The 13,580-nt window shown below is 31.6% G+C and overlaps 1 protein-coding gene across 6 annotated transcripts in view; it reads right to left on the bottom strand.

Moving 5' to 3' along the window:
- Positions 1–369: 369 nt before the first annotated feature.
- The window catches only part of ci (transcriptional activator cubitus interruptus), a 230,985-nt gene continuing 217,774 nt past the window's right edge, over positions 370–13,580 (bottom strand). For 5 of the 6 annotated variants that reach the window (XM_074115814.1, XM_074115812.1, XM_074115815.1 and 2 more), the window contains 14 exons: positions 12,887–13,044; positions 11,120–11,227; positions 8,764–9,116; positions 7,778–7,966; positions 7,537–7,686; positions 7,220–7,384; positions 6,714–6,956; positions 5,010–5,162; positions 4,751–4,886; positions 4,501–4,670; positions 4,321–4,416; positions 3,262–3,492; positions 2,907–3,185; positions 370–2,585 (listed from right to left, as the gene is read on the bottom strand). In XM_074115814.1, the coding sequence (XP_073971915.1) occupies positions 1,971–2,585; positions 2,907–3,185; positions 3,262–3,492; positions 4,321–4,416; positions 4,501–4,670; positions 4,751–4,886; positions 5,010–5,162; positions 6,714–6,956; positions 7,220–7,384; positions 7,537–7,686; positions 7,778–7,966; positions 8,764–9,116; positions 11,120–11,227; positions 12,887–12,938 (2,940 nt within the window). In that variant the 5' untranslated portion in view covers positions 12,939–13,044 and the 3' untranslated portion in view covers positions 370–1,970. Of the gene's footprint in view, positions 2,586–2,906; positions 3,186–3,261; positions 3,493–4,320; positions 4,417–4,500; positions 4,671–4,750; positions 4,887–5,009; positions 5,163–6,713; positions 6,957–7,219; positions 7,385–7,536; positions 7,687–7,777; positions 7,967–8,763; positions 9,117–11,119; positions 11,228–12,886; positions 13,045–13,130; positions 13,251–13,580 lie in introns of those variants that run through there. The other variant, XM_074115816.1, reaches the window with a different exon arrangement.

The following is a 13,580-nucleotide window of genomic DNA, read 5'->3' as shown; positions in this document are numbered from 1 at the left end:
TGATATGAAAATAGTTAACAAAAAATTACTTACCTTATACTTATTATTTTACTTTGTGGGTGCTTGAATTTTAAAAGGTTTATACTTTATATTCCTCTCTGAGTTACTGAGCTACTCAGCGACCAAAATGCTCATGTTTGTGAGAGGTCAGTGTTCCTAAAAGATTGGTTTTTTCCGTCTTTTGGCGTATAAGTTGTTTTGATATTCTGAAATGAAATAGATAAAGTAAATCGAACTGTTTGCTGGTGAATTTTTGGACAAATTTGTTCGTATAATGCTTTTGTATTGTTGGAAAGATCTTTTTTGTTCCTCTAGGCTTGAATGTATTTGATTTAATTGTTCCAAAAAAAAAGAAAAAAGAGAAACAAATAAAGTATTTGAATCCTTTATTAAATATTTTACAATAGACTTAATAGATATATTTCAAAAATAAAGAGATCATATTCATTTTATTAATTTATTTGGTGACATTTCTGTGGTGGATACTGTCTGATAAGTCTGTAAGAGTTCTAAATGAGTTAATAATTTCATTGATATTTTAGTTTTTAAATTGAAATAATATTTTCACTGGAAAATGAATTGATAAATTTTTGAGAAGATTTGTAAACGTATTTACATCAAAATAAAGTTTCTGTACAATGCACTAGTCTGAAATATTTTCATTTTGAAATAATATATATATATATTGTTTTTGTATATAAATTACAACAAATCAAACGCAATAATAACTGAATGATCAAAATACATACAATATATTTAACATTATTATTTACAGTGAAAATAGATATTTACAAAACTTTATTCACAAAAAAATACTGTAATTATTTATCTATTTACATTTAAATTTATAAATATTTATTTTAAAAATAAGTCCACTGTGTGACAATCTGAGATAAAATTTACACAAATATAATTTTTGATAATTACAAAAATCTTAATTTATTTCTTAAAAATTATAAAATATTTTGGTTGTGTGTAATTTTCCAAAATATTTAACTAGTATCACATTTTGTTCACTTAGTGAACCTAATTTTTTTTTTTTTTTTTTAATATTTTTGTATTACTTTATCACAAAATATGTTACAAATTAAATTTGAATAAAGCAGTTTTTTTTTTTTTGTAGTAATAGTACTTTAATAATTTTCCCTTAAGAATGTAATACCAAAATGTTGGAAAACCACACTAGGTATAAGTTCTATGTATCCAACAACTTGTAATATTGTTAAATCCATTGCACCATATACAATTCGTAAATTAATTGTTTATTTACTTGAAAAAGAGTCTTCCTTTAGCCAAGTTTTCTCTAGCGCCCACTCCGTTTCTTAGTTCTAGTACATTGCTCTCTGGCTAAAAGTTCTGATATTGTCTTTAGATAAGCTTGGCGTAACGTCTGTCAATCTTGGTAAAGACTAAATAAAAAAAAATCTGAATAATCAAGGATGGATTCCCTCTCAAAAGTTAACGTTACCAAAAAACCTTGAAAAAACAAAGACAATACTAATTAATGTCTCTTCATCAAATTAAAATATTTAGTGTGAAAATAAAGAAATTTCCAACCATGAGAAACTGTATTTTATGAACAATTATTATTCAGGAAATTATATTTGCTTTGGACAAGTTATCTTTAATGTTACAGTTGATTAGAATTTGTTTGTAAAGGTATTATTAATTCAGGCTTTGTTTGGAATATTTGGAATATGAGAACCGCTGTACGAGCAGAATTAATTGATTTTTACAACTCTTTCAAGTACTTTTTTTGGTCTTTACCAATTTGTTTTCTAAAGGCAAAAAGGGGCGTAATTCAAAATTCTGAGTGATGCTACAGATTATCAGTCATACCAGTTTTATGGCACATCAGCAAATCTATAAATAATATTTTTCTATATCAAATTAAATTCATAAAACTTCTACTTCTATACATATATAAAAAAAAACTGTACATAACAAAAATATAATTACTACTCTTAAAATTACTGGATCATTTGGAAGTATCTATTTTCTTCCATGAGTGAGCTAAGGGAAGACGTCATGTCATTGATGACCATGTTGCAACTGGCTGGAGGATTGGCCGTTACAACCCAGTTTTGACATTGTTCTACATACTCCAATGTCCTTTCGTACGCAGTCTGTCTCATCTGATTAACAGATGTCTGGCTAAATAAACCACACTGTAGATCTTGATCCTTTAATTCTTGGAAACCATTATTAAACTGATTGTTATTGTTATTGTTACAGTTGTTATTTATTGTTGTTGGATACTGGGTCTGTTGAACTACTTGACTATTACATTGTGGCTGCTGTACATGCTGTTGTTGCATGTGTTGTTGACACTGTTGACTGTTGCAGTTGCAATGTCTAGCCTGCTGGGCTACATGTAACATGTTGTGATGTTGCACAGGCGCTGTGGCCGCGGCCGCTGGACTTGCCATAGGTTGCTGTTGTGCCGGTTGATAACAACACGGGCTCACAGTGCTGTTATTGTTCATGTTCTGTTGCAGGGCCGAGCTGATGTTGGACGGACTCAGTGGTGTAGCTCCGATATAGTTGTTAGGTTGGGTGTCGTTTATTAAATGGGAAGGTTGAACCTGAAAAAAAGTAAGATGTCATTAACTCGAAAATAAAACTGAATGTTTCTTTAAAACAAATTGTTGGACTTGATAATATTAAAGATTTTCTCCGTGATAGTACGCCTCCTTTTTCATAATTTTTGTAAGATTTCGAATTTTAATCCACCTTGGTTGATTAAATACACCTGCACGTGAAGAGATGCAAGCAGACAATACAGGAACATGTGACAGATGCAGATGTGTTACAATAACCATGATTTTCAATTCAAATGACAAAAATCGGAATCGTTTCGCGTAGAGGAAATAAATTCCAGGAATAATATTACTTAAGCCACATACCTGATTGATTCTCTGCTGCTGGGCGTGAACTATGGGATTATGATAAGGTGACGAGTTATTTGGCTGAAACGTTCTCATCGAAGGACTTAAGCTTAGATTGGATTGAGCAGTAGCTGGCCTGTTTTGTGGTGTTACTCTGCCACAGCCTAAAGTGCGAGGTGTTATCCGGCCGTTCGTAGGTACAACGGTAGCTGAAGTAGGTGTCAATCTGTTCTGTGGTGAGTTTGGCATTGCATTGTCAACATAACCGCTGCTCGAATGGTTACTGTTTTCGGCCACCTTAAATATTCACGAGTGTAAAGTTAGATTTTATTTAGATTAATAAAATTAAAAACATTACATAAAATTTCCTTACCTGATTTAAATACATGACCATGTCATCAGGCAACACCAGTTTACTTTCCAATAGTTCACCTTCACCGACTTCATCCAGCACTACTTCTTGATTGGGATGTAGGGTTAGTTCGGATGCTACTGGAGGTAATGTTGACCGAGGTCTTGGAGGCGGAGATGTTACACTAGTGGTCTGACATGGTTCAGACATTCGTCGAGATTCAACGTTTTCTTCCCAAATATAATTTTGTGGCTAAAAGCAGAATTAATAAATTAAAAAAAAAGTTTACAAAATAATAAAAAAAAATATAATGCTTTTGCTTAATTTCTATCGGCTTTTTTGATAAATATTGTACGAACTAAACAGTAGTGCCTGTTACACTACAACTTGTGTGCAGACAAGCACTACAAACGAAAAGTCACTGAATGTGAAGAAGCAGCTAGTGCTTTATAGCATTTTATCAAGTTATCTTAAAGATGGGCGAAGATTCGAGAATAGTTAAAGACTATAAATGTCTTGGAACAAAAATTCTAAAAAATGTTATTTGTTAAATGAGTAATGTAATGCCTATTTTTTCAGGCGGGCTTTACGTCCAACTACCAAATTAGGAGTCGTGGACGGAGACGAGTAACAAACATAATTTACAATGAATTCTTTTATTAATAAATAAATAAAATCTAGGCCCAGTGTGGGAATCGAACCCATTACCACATCTTAGCTTAGCGGTTCTGTCTCTAACTCTAATAAGTAATATAATAGTACAAATAAAATAATGTAGGGAGAGAGTTCTTTCAAAGACTTTACTATTAAAACCTAAGGCTGAAAAAATTTTTGAACTGAAACCAAGAAAGTAAAGTAATCGCCTACTTTTTCAGGCGGGGCTAAACGTCCAACTATCAATTAGGTACCGTGGACGGGGCAAGTTTACTCTAATCATTATTATTATGTTTTTTAACAAATATAAAGCAGCTATAGTACATGCAGGATTCGAACTGGGAATTTCTCACTTACAAAGCCACGCTCTTAACCACTAGAACAACACCCACCCCACTGAAATCTAAAAAATTTGTTGCTGTTTACCTGTACAACAAGATTTGTACTAAGTTGACTTGATCTTCTGGATGAGCCAATAGAAATAGGATCGTATAGAGAACCATTGCTTGGCCTGTGCGATACCTAAAATTTGAAAGCAAACAATGAAAAGTTTAGTTTTTAGTTAAGCAAGTGAAATTATAACTTTACAATTATTTAACTACTTACTTGACTACTTCTGCGACTCGATTCTATATCGCTTTTCATACTTCCGTAATAAGTACTAACTGTAGAATTGGAATCTCTTCTCACTTCTGTTTGCGATTGTGTGCCCATCTTTAGATCTGTTATCCTTTTATTCAAATCGGTCAGACCACCATTTGTGCCTCGTTTATTACCTATACAAATAAGTTTATTTATAAGATGTTAATGAAATTATTGAAAGTTTGTGTATACTTAATTAAATAATGAAACCAACCGTGCACAGAAGGTAGAGGAGGTAAGGTTGGTGTTGGTTTATTCTGAATCTTCGGTCTCATCGTATGAAGCCTTGATACCGTAGGTGGCGGAGCAAGTCCCACTACAGCTTGCAGAGCAGCTGGTAGATCGTACAGCTGAAATTTAATCAACAAATTCATGTAAATAACTAAATGTTATAGAAAAGAAAAAATTGAAAATAAAAATGAATTAAGGATGAATAAATCAGAACAAAAAAATGTAAAAGGACGAAAACATACATCCATATCTTGAGCATCATCAGCCCAGTTGTCGTCTAAACCTTGATTCGGTGTTGTACTTAAATTACTGTCGCTGATTGGTTCATCGCAGAAGGCATAAGAATTAGGCACTACTGATAACGGACTGCCTTGATGTCCAGGTGAATTGGTTTCCTGAAAGTAACAATCCTATATTAGCAATAATCAAAGAGATACCATATCCCAGTTGAGAGAGTTTTTCAGTTATTGTAAATTTATAGTAGAGAAATCAACCTGGCGAAATAATAACTATGTAATTTTACTATTCTCAACCACAGAGAGTATTCTTTTTTAAATAATTTACGTTGTTCTCTTTTTAATGTAATAATAAATAAATTTATGATTTGTAAACCTAATAATAAAACATATTAATTTAAAATAGCCTAAATTTCATTTCATTTTTATTTCAAAAATCAAAATCAATAGTATAATAGAATTTTTAAGATATGAGAGAGTGGAAAATGTTGTCCAAACACATAACCGAGATAACCAAATAACCAAAATATGTATTTTAGGTTGGAGAAAACTGGTTACCATTAAACTATTCTTCAAACCCCAAGTTGATGTGAAGCTAAAGGTTAAGTTTAAGAAAAACAATACTGTCCGTACTAATATATGGCTGTGAAGAAATGAGAACAGTGAGTAAATTGAGAATAACAGTTCGAGCAATGGAGAGGTACATGCTAGGTATAACAAAGAGGTATCGGAAAAGGAAGATTTGGGTTAGAACATGACGCAAATGACGGACATAACAGAAAGAATGGCCAGAAGGAAGTCGAAATGGGCAGGACACATTATGAGAGGAAAGGTAAGGTGGGCGAAGATGCTGATAGAGTGGACACCTAGGCTGCGAAAACAAGGAAGAGGACGTCCAACTACGGACTGGGATCAGGAAATTAAAAAGATTTGCGGTGGTGCGACCTGGCCTAGGGTAGCTAGAGACAGAATGGAATAGAAACAAATGACGAATGTGTTTTGTGAACTATAAGCAAACGAATTCCTTAAATTAAACTCAAATTAGAAGTTTTAATATTTGATTCTTCTAGTTTTGTTTTATATACAGTTTGTTTATTGTAGTTAAGACGCATAAATCTCTTGAATAGAAACTTAATAAAACCTCATCTAAGACTAATTTTGTGTAAATAATTAAAATAATAAGAATAAGAATAATGTTAAATTTTGGATGAAGAACAAGTTTGTATAATTTTTATTGTAGTGTATAATTTTATAATACACAAATAAAGATTAATTTATTTATTCAATGGTTCTTTTTCATTTCTCCCAAATGAAGAAATTCTGAAGCCACTTTTTAGTTATTAATTTTTTTTACGACCAAATATAGAATTATGGCATATTACATAAGTTCTTTCATTTTCCATAGAGAGATACTTTACTCGTTTGAGGCATATGTGAAGTAGTTTATCTGCTAACAAATTCAGTATTTAGTACCTACTAACATTAACCTCTGTAGTCAAAGATATTATATAATTTAAGTCAGTAATAATAATTTAATTAAAGAGTTAGAACGACCGAGCAGCAACATAGTGCAGTCACAATGAAGTATGTATAGATTCACTATAAACTTTGTGAATCCTAAACTCTTTGAATGAAACCAATTATCCCTGATTTGCAAAAATAAAACTTGAAGTAACTAAACAAAGATATAGTTCTAAGTTTTCTTTTTACCTCAGATTTGATACTAGGACTCGAAACGCTGGCCGTTTTGGTACTTAGAGGTTCGTCGCTCCTCGAAGGCGACACACCTCCGTTACCATCTTCAGATCCACCGTCACCACCACCGCTGCCAAGTCCTTTATGCTTTTTATTTGCATAGAATTCAGCACCGTGAACAGTTTTAACATGTTTCCTCAGTGAACTTGGATCAGTATAACGTTTTGTGCAGCCAGGTGCTTTACATACGTATGGTTTCTGAAAATAGATTGCCAATTTTAAACATATTACAGATAGAATAATAAGAAAATTTTATGAACCTAATTAATTATTGTTACATTTTCATTTTTATAAAAGTACTTACATATTTTTCCAAAAATAAGGAAATTTCCATTGCTTGAAACAAAGTTACAATGGAAACTATTTAATGTAAATCCAGACAAAAATAGATTAAAGTTTATGGCTATTATTTAGAAAGCGAGTGAGTCCTATTAAAACTAAAATAAATACCAAAGTATTACCTCATTCGAATGAGTCCTGTTTTGATGTTTTGCACGATCTGAGGCGTTACTGAACGCCTTACTGCAGCCAGGATATTCACATGTGTACGGTTTTTCGCCAGTGTGCGACCTTAAATGCGTCTTTAGATTTTCTAAACGTGAATAAGCTTTTCGGCAGCCTTCAAACTGTATTTTATATTGAAAAAAATAATAATAATAAAAATTATTTTTATTATTCAGTTTCCGTAAAGAAACAAATGGATTTTCTAATTTTGTAAAGTACACTTATAACTTTGAAACAGTTTAATTTTCAAAAACTAAATTATGCGATAACTCACCGTACATTTATGAGGCTTTTCACCGGTATGTCGTCGCATGTGAACTACCAACATATACTGCGCTTTAAATGGTTTCTCATCTCTTGAACACTCCTCCCATTGGCATACAAAGGACTTTTTATTAGCATTAATGTGATCATTGTTTATATGCTGAAACATTATATATTGAGTTTCAATTTACTGTTTTGTAACATAAATATAAACCATGTTAAAAAAATCTGATTTGAGAGAAATTCCTTACATTTACAAGATTCCTCTGAGTTGGAAACTGAAGACCACAATGTTTCCAATGGCAGTCTGTGGCAACAAAGTCACCAGGCTCGGATTTCATGAGTCTACTTTCCTCTTCGGTCATTGTCTTTTCTGCTTTAAAATTTTTCTTACTTGAAGTATCGGTATCATTGTTAACAACTTTAGGTTCTGCTGGTTCCTAAAAAAAAATTTCATTGTTTAATTTAAGGAACCTTAAAAATGGTTTTTCTATTTACTTTTAGAAATATTATCTTTAGCATTCTAAATGGGATTTTTATTTGATCTGAAGTGTAAATAATCGGTCTTTATTTTTTGTTTTTTAAATTTTACTGAAATTCACAACTAATCTTAGGACTTAAATTTAAGGTGAAGGTTCTTAACAACCAACGGCTTCAACGTTAAACTTTCTGTAAAGTATTAAGAACTGTGATTTCTAATGATTATTGAATAGAAGCTCCCTGTAAGTAAACAAATGATTGAAAGTGCCGATTTTATAAAATGAGGTAGAGCTTCTCAAGTGGTAGCATTATGTGAAAAAACATTTCTTATTTTCAAAAAGCTATAGCGAACAATATGAAAAAGAGGAAGTAATATTTTATTACGAAAAAACTGAAATCAGTTTATGATTTCAAAACTTGCACAGACAAGAGAAAAAGTTTCGAAACAAGTCTCAATAATGTAACGAAACATGTTTTTAAAGTTCTGGAAGTGTTACGATAAAAAAATCTTAAAATGTTAAGCAAAATTTCGAACTTTGTACGAGACAGTTTTAAACTAGTTTAATAAAAAACAAAGAACATATATACACATAAAAAACAAATTTAACGATGTGACATAGATATGGGAATGATTGTCCCCAATATCTGTGTTGGCTTTTTAAGACTTTCCTACAACCATATTTGTAAAATCCTTGAACCACTAAAACTAACCGTCAAAAACAAAGCTAACAGATTGATTAAAGAGCACACTATTTACCTCAACTTTAATCTCTTGGGGCGATTGTTGAAAAGGAGCCGTAGGTGGTGGATGTGGTGTAATAGGTGGTAACAGTGCTGGCAATCCTCCAGATCTCAGCAAATGAGCTTGCAACTGTTGTAAATGCGGTCCCATGCCAGGGTGCATACTTAATGCAGGGCTCAATGTGCCGGCAGAAAGATGGCCGTAAGATCCACTAGCGCTAGAGCTCCTGGACGCAGCGTTCACTATGGATACCAAAGAGTTTGGTGAAAAACGAATCATAGAATTGAGATCAAGATCCGAATATGGTGATGCTGAGAGCGCTCGCTTTCTAGACTGCCTAGCAGGTCTTGGACTGGCTAGACGGGAACCTGCAACAGATTATTGAAATGAGAAATTTATAGAATTTGGTACACATATATATGAGCCGTTTATTTTGAAAGTGGGGCAAGTCCATTTTAGAAAAAAATGAAGATAATGGTAATTATAGATAAAACTTAGTATGATCTTTTATCTGTAAACAATTTAGAGGCAAAAAAAATTCAGAATCCTAATATTTGGGAGATTGAAGTTTTAGCTCTTAACAATATTGTAAATATGTTTAATTTGAAAATGGTGCAAGTCCATCTTAGGTTGAAATTATTTAACCGTACAGCAAAATTTAACTCCGGTTGCTGTATGATCAAGCAAATGTGATGGTTTAACATCATGTCTTATCTATCTATCTTTGATATTGGTAATCGGTGATGGTACAATATTTCTTAAAATTTATTATTATTTAATAATAATAAGTACATATTAATTTTGTGTTTCGATAATAACACCAACATCGGGAAATCTTAGTACTATTGGCTCTGAAAAACTGTAAATTGTATAACATTCTACTTATATTATCGGCTCGCAAGTAAGTTGTGTTGTTTTGTGCTCGGTGTACGAAAAAAGTTTAATTTTGAAAATTAATAACGGATTGTGGTTTATTTTATAAAAAGAAAAAATGGCTGAAACCGATTACAACGGTAATTATAACTCTGATGCATCTGAAAGTGAATTTGGTAGGTAACAAATATAAAATAAAAATACTTTTCTGGGTAATAACGCCATTTCAATAAAATCATCATTTGCAAGTAATTTTATTATGTTTGTAGAAATAAGACCCGGACAATCAGTAATAAAAGAAGAATCTTGGAATCAGAATCTGAATACGAAGACAATTCGGACCTAAATGATTCAAAAAATTCCAAAAGAGAAGAAGAATAGTTGAACTATCGATTAGTATTTTGTTTTTATTGTTAAAAAAAGACTGATACGACTGAAATATTATCCATTTAAATCAACGATTACAATAATTCATTAATTTTGAAAGTGAGGCAAGTCCATTTAGTTATAATAAAACCTTTATTTTTCTTAGCCAGCACTATAAACACTATTGGATTATAAACTTACATTATCTAACACCACAAAATACAAAAAATATGTCTATTAATATTTACCAATATTTTTAAATTTATTGAAACGCAAAACCTTAAATAGCTCGAAATAACAAAAAATGGACTTGCCCCACTTTCAAAATAAACGGCTCATATGTGTACGGTAACCATTCGTACTGTTTTTGGCAGGACAGTACTGTTTTTTAAGACGCTGTCCTTCTTTTTTTTTTTAAGCATAAATGTCCTGTTTTTTTATTCATTTGTACTGTTTTTCAATGAAATTTTAATTATACTCAATGAAATTAATGAAAATATGAATATTTTTTCGAAGATTTATGTATGATTTTGTTAAGATCTGACCTTCATATTGTGAAGATTAGATATATTTGTATTTTACTTGTCGTTAGTATAGTTTTAAAGAATGTGACATTAAAACAAAATTTGCTGTAATTTTAAAAGACTGACTATTTTTTCTATTTACAAGAGTTACTATTTACATTTTGTTACTAATTAATAAGTGTATAGTGCAAGTAGTCGCTCAGTTTCGGTTGAACATGGGCCATATTATATGGCCATTGTTTTGTAATAACCGATCTCGAGTTAATAAACGTATTAATATTTTTTATAGGTTTTTTTTCCTCCTTGTCCTGTTTTTTGATACAAAAATAATGGTCACCGTACATATGTGTAATTTTGAAGTACTGCCTTTAAAAGAAAGTACTTTCAAACATTCAATGGACAAAAATGTAACAAATCATAGCTTAGTATGGAGTATTGTAAATACAATCTTCGATCCGCAATAGTTTGGATAGTATCCAAATCTTGGAATCCAAATAAAGATAAAATATTTGATTGTTAGAAGAGAAATGATTATTAATTACTACTCAAGATTTTTTTTTTCTGAGATTATTAGAAAAACTATGTTAATTAACAGAATTAAAACTTACCATCCAGAGAGAAAGGTAATTCTGAACTTGTAAGTGTGGAGGGAGGTTGCTGGAGGTCCCCCAAAGTGCAGCCACGTGAGGCCAAATAATCTCCAGATAGTCCTAATCCTGTAGGAATAAGCAAGGATTAATAACTAAGGTTTACAAAGTTTTCTGTATAACATTTTCTAGGTTACCCTAAAAATGATGAATTATTTCATAAAACATTAAATTACAAATTTAAAAAAATGCATTATTCTTCGTTTCATGTCTGCGAATTCATAATTCACATTTTTCTTCCAAACACTTTACCAATATTACGATGAATTTTAAAATCAATGAATTTTAAATAAGCAAATGTCTATTGCAATAGTGTTGTATGTTCCAACCAATATTTAAAATACACAACAAAGCGGATTTAAAAGAATGGAACTACAAATTCAGTAAAATGTGGCACACTGGTTGGCAATCAGTTCTTTCCACAATTTATTTTTCTCGCAGAATAGGTGATAACTGCGTGAAGATGTTACGATTGAATACTAGTTTTCTAGAAGTAGAGCCTGCAGCTAATTTTCCATAAAACCATATTTATAGCCGAGAAAATGGATAATTATCTGTATCTAGAAGCAACTAGCATATCCGACAGAGAAGTGAAGCGAAGAATGTAGATTTTTCTCTTTCTAAGACCTTCTTGCAGCTCACTATCCTGTTACGAGAGAACACTGATCCTCGTAGTGAACTGAATCATAGAAATATGTTCTTGGTTAGAAGTAAATGGCCTCTAGTTCAAGTTACCTTAAAAAGGGAAACATTCTCTAACAGATTTCTGAATTATATGTACATATTTCTTCAATTTATTAGGTTAATTTAACACACATGATAATTACAACCTTCCCTTTGTTACTTGTAGTATTATTTTGTTATAAGAGAACAAGAAGGAAGTTGCACTAGAGAGGATATAATGAAATACCCACATGGTTTTTGTTCTTGCTTTGTTTCTAAACACAATAACATTTCCCTCTCAACACTTTTGTTCTTTACCAAAGTACTTCCTCACACTTATTATGGATAATAGAATTTCAGTTAAAATACTTTACTTTTTAACTTATATTTTATTAACGTTTAATAAAATCCAGCCCATTGTGTGATTCATTTTTTAAGCTATCTTTCAGTCAGATGTTAGATTCCTCTCTGATTCCATACCTTGGTTTTGTAATAAAAAGTAGATGACGTTCCATTTGAGTTCTATAAAAATCTCCCACCGTCTTGGGATCATTATTTACTGAACGTCTTTAATACAGTCTTACTAAATGAAAGAACCCCAAAATCTTGGTCACTAATACACTTAAAAACGTTACATAAAAAAGGTTTTCTCAATGACCCCTCAAATTACAGGGGGATAGCACTCCTAAATAGTGTTCCAAATAATAAAAAGTATCCGTTCTTCTTTGCCATTTCAGCGATGGTATTAAAGTTTCTTCCTCGAAAGGAATTTGCCTTGGATTGGAACAATTGGTCGTTTTGATCGTCAAGACCATGATGCTAAGATGCTTATTATGTCGATGATGTAAAAGAAGTTCACTACAACTTGTTCACAGAATAGTAGATATTGCCAGACATGAGTTTCTCTCAAAGAATCTTGCAAGTATACAGTCACACAATGACGACTTGAAGAAAAAAACATGAACTCTTTTTTCTCACGATAATAACATCAAACAAAATACTGAAATTTCTTTAAATATGGATTCATTTTTTAAATTAACAATAAAACATAAAAAATATACTGACCATGTAATGGCGGAGTAGGACTGGTATGTTGTAAAGACGAATACAGTTCCATGTATGGATTAAGTCTGTATGGTGAAGTGGAATAGTCTGGAGGTGGAGGAGGCGGCAGACGACCTCTTGACAGCAACAGATTCAGGTCCCCTCCTCCTGGGCCCAATCTAGAAGAAAAACAAATAGAAGTTTTTTAATAAATATTGTTTTAATGTGCTTTGGATAATATTGTGGATTTTATCCGTTGCAGTACCATGTTTATTGTATCCCTGCCTGGTTTCGGATTTTCATCCATCATTTGTGGCAGATTAAAAAGTTTGGTATGAAGAAATTAACTACACCTATGTTTACGTCTCACATTACATTTCTTCACTGAGTAAGGGAGGTTACATATTGTTATTGTGTGTTATCTTAAAATATTCGTGAACAACAAAACATTCTCATTGAAACTGTTGAAACTTATTTCTTAACAACATATTTAAAAACGAGATTTTGGGACCAAAGAAAATATATCAAAGTTTTAATAAATATTTGAGAGCAAGACATGAGTGCGTTCTGGCCAGACATTTTCTTACTTAATCATCCATCAAATTTATACGAAAAAACAAAACAAAATCTAGTATAATATAAATAATATACTAGTTGTCATAAGACGATGATTGCAATCTGAAAGTCATTACAACAATAAAACTGAATTGATTGT

Source organism: Rhodnius prolixus, unplaced genomic scaffold (genome assembly GCF_049639745.1).
Source record: "Rhodnius prolixus isolate KJV_2025 unplaced genomic scaffold, Rpr scaffold_13, whole genome shotgun sequence".
NCBI lineage: Eukaryota > Metazoa > Arthropoda > Insecta > Hemiptera > Reduviidae > Rhodnius > Rhodnius prolixus.
Note: the sequence above shows the minus strand (reverse complement) of the source record. Positions and strands in the feature narration are given on the sequence as shown.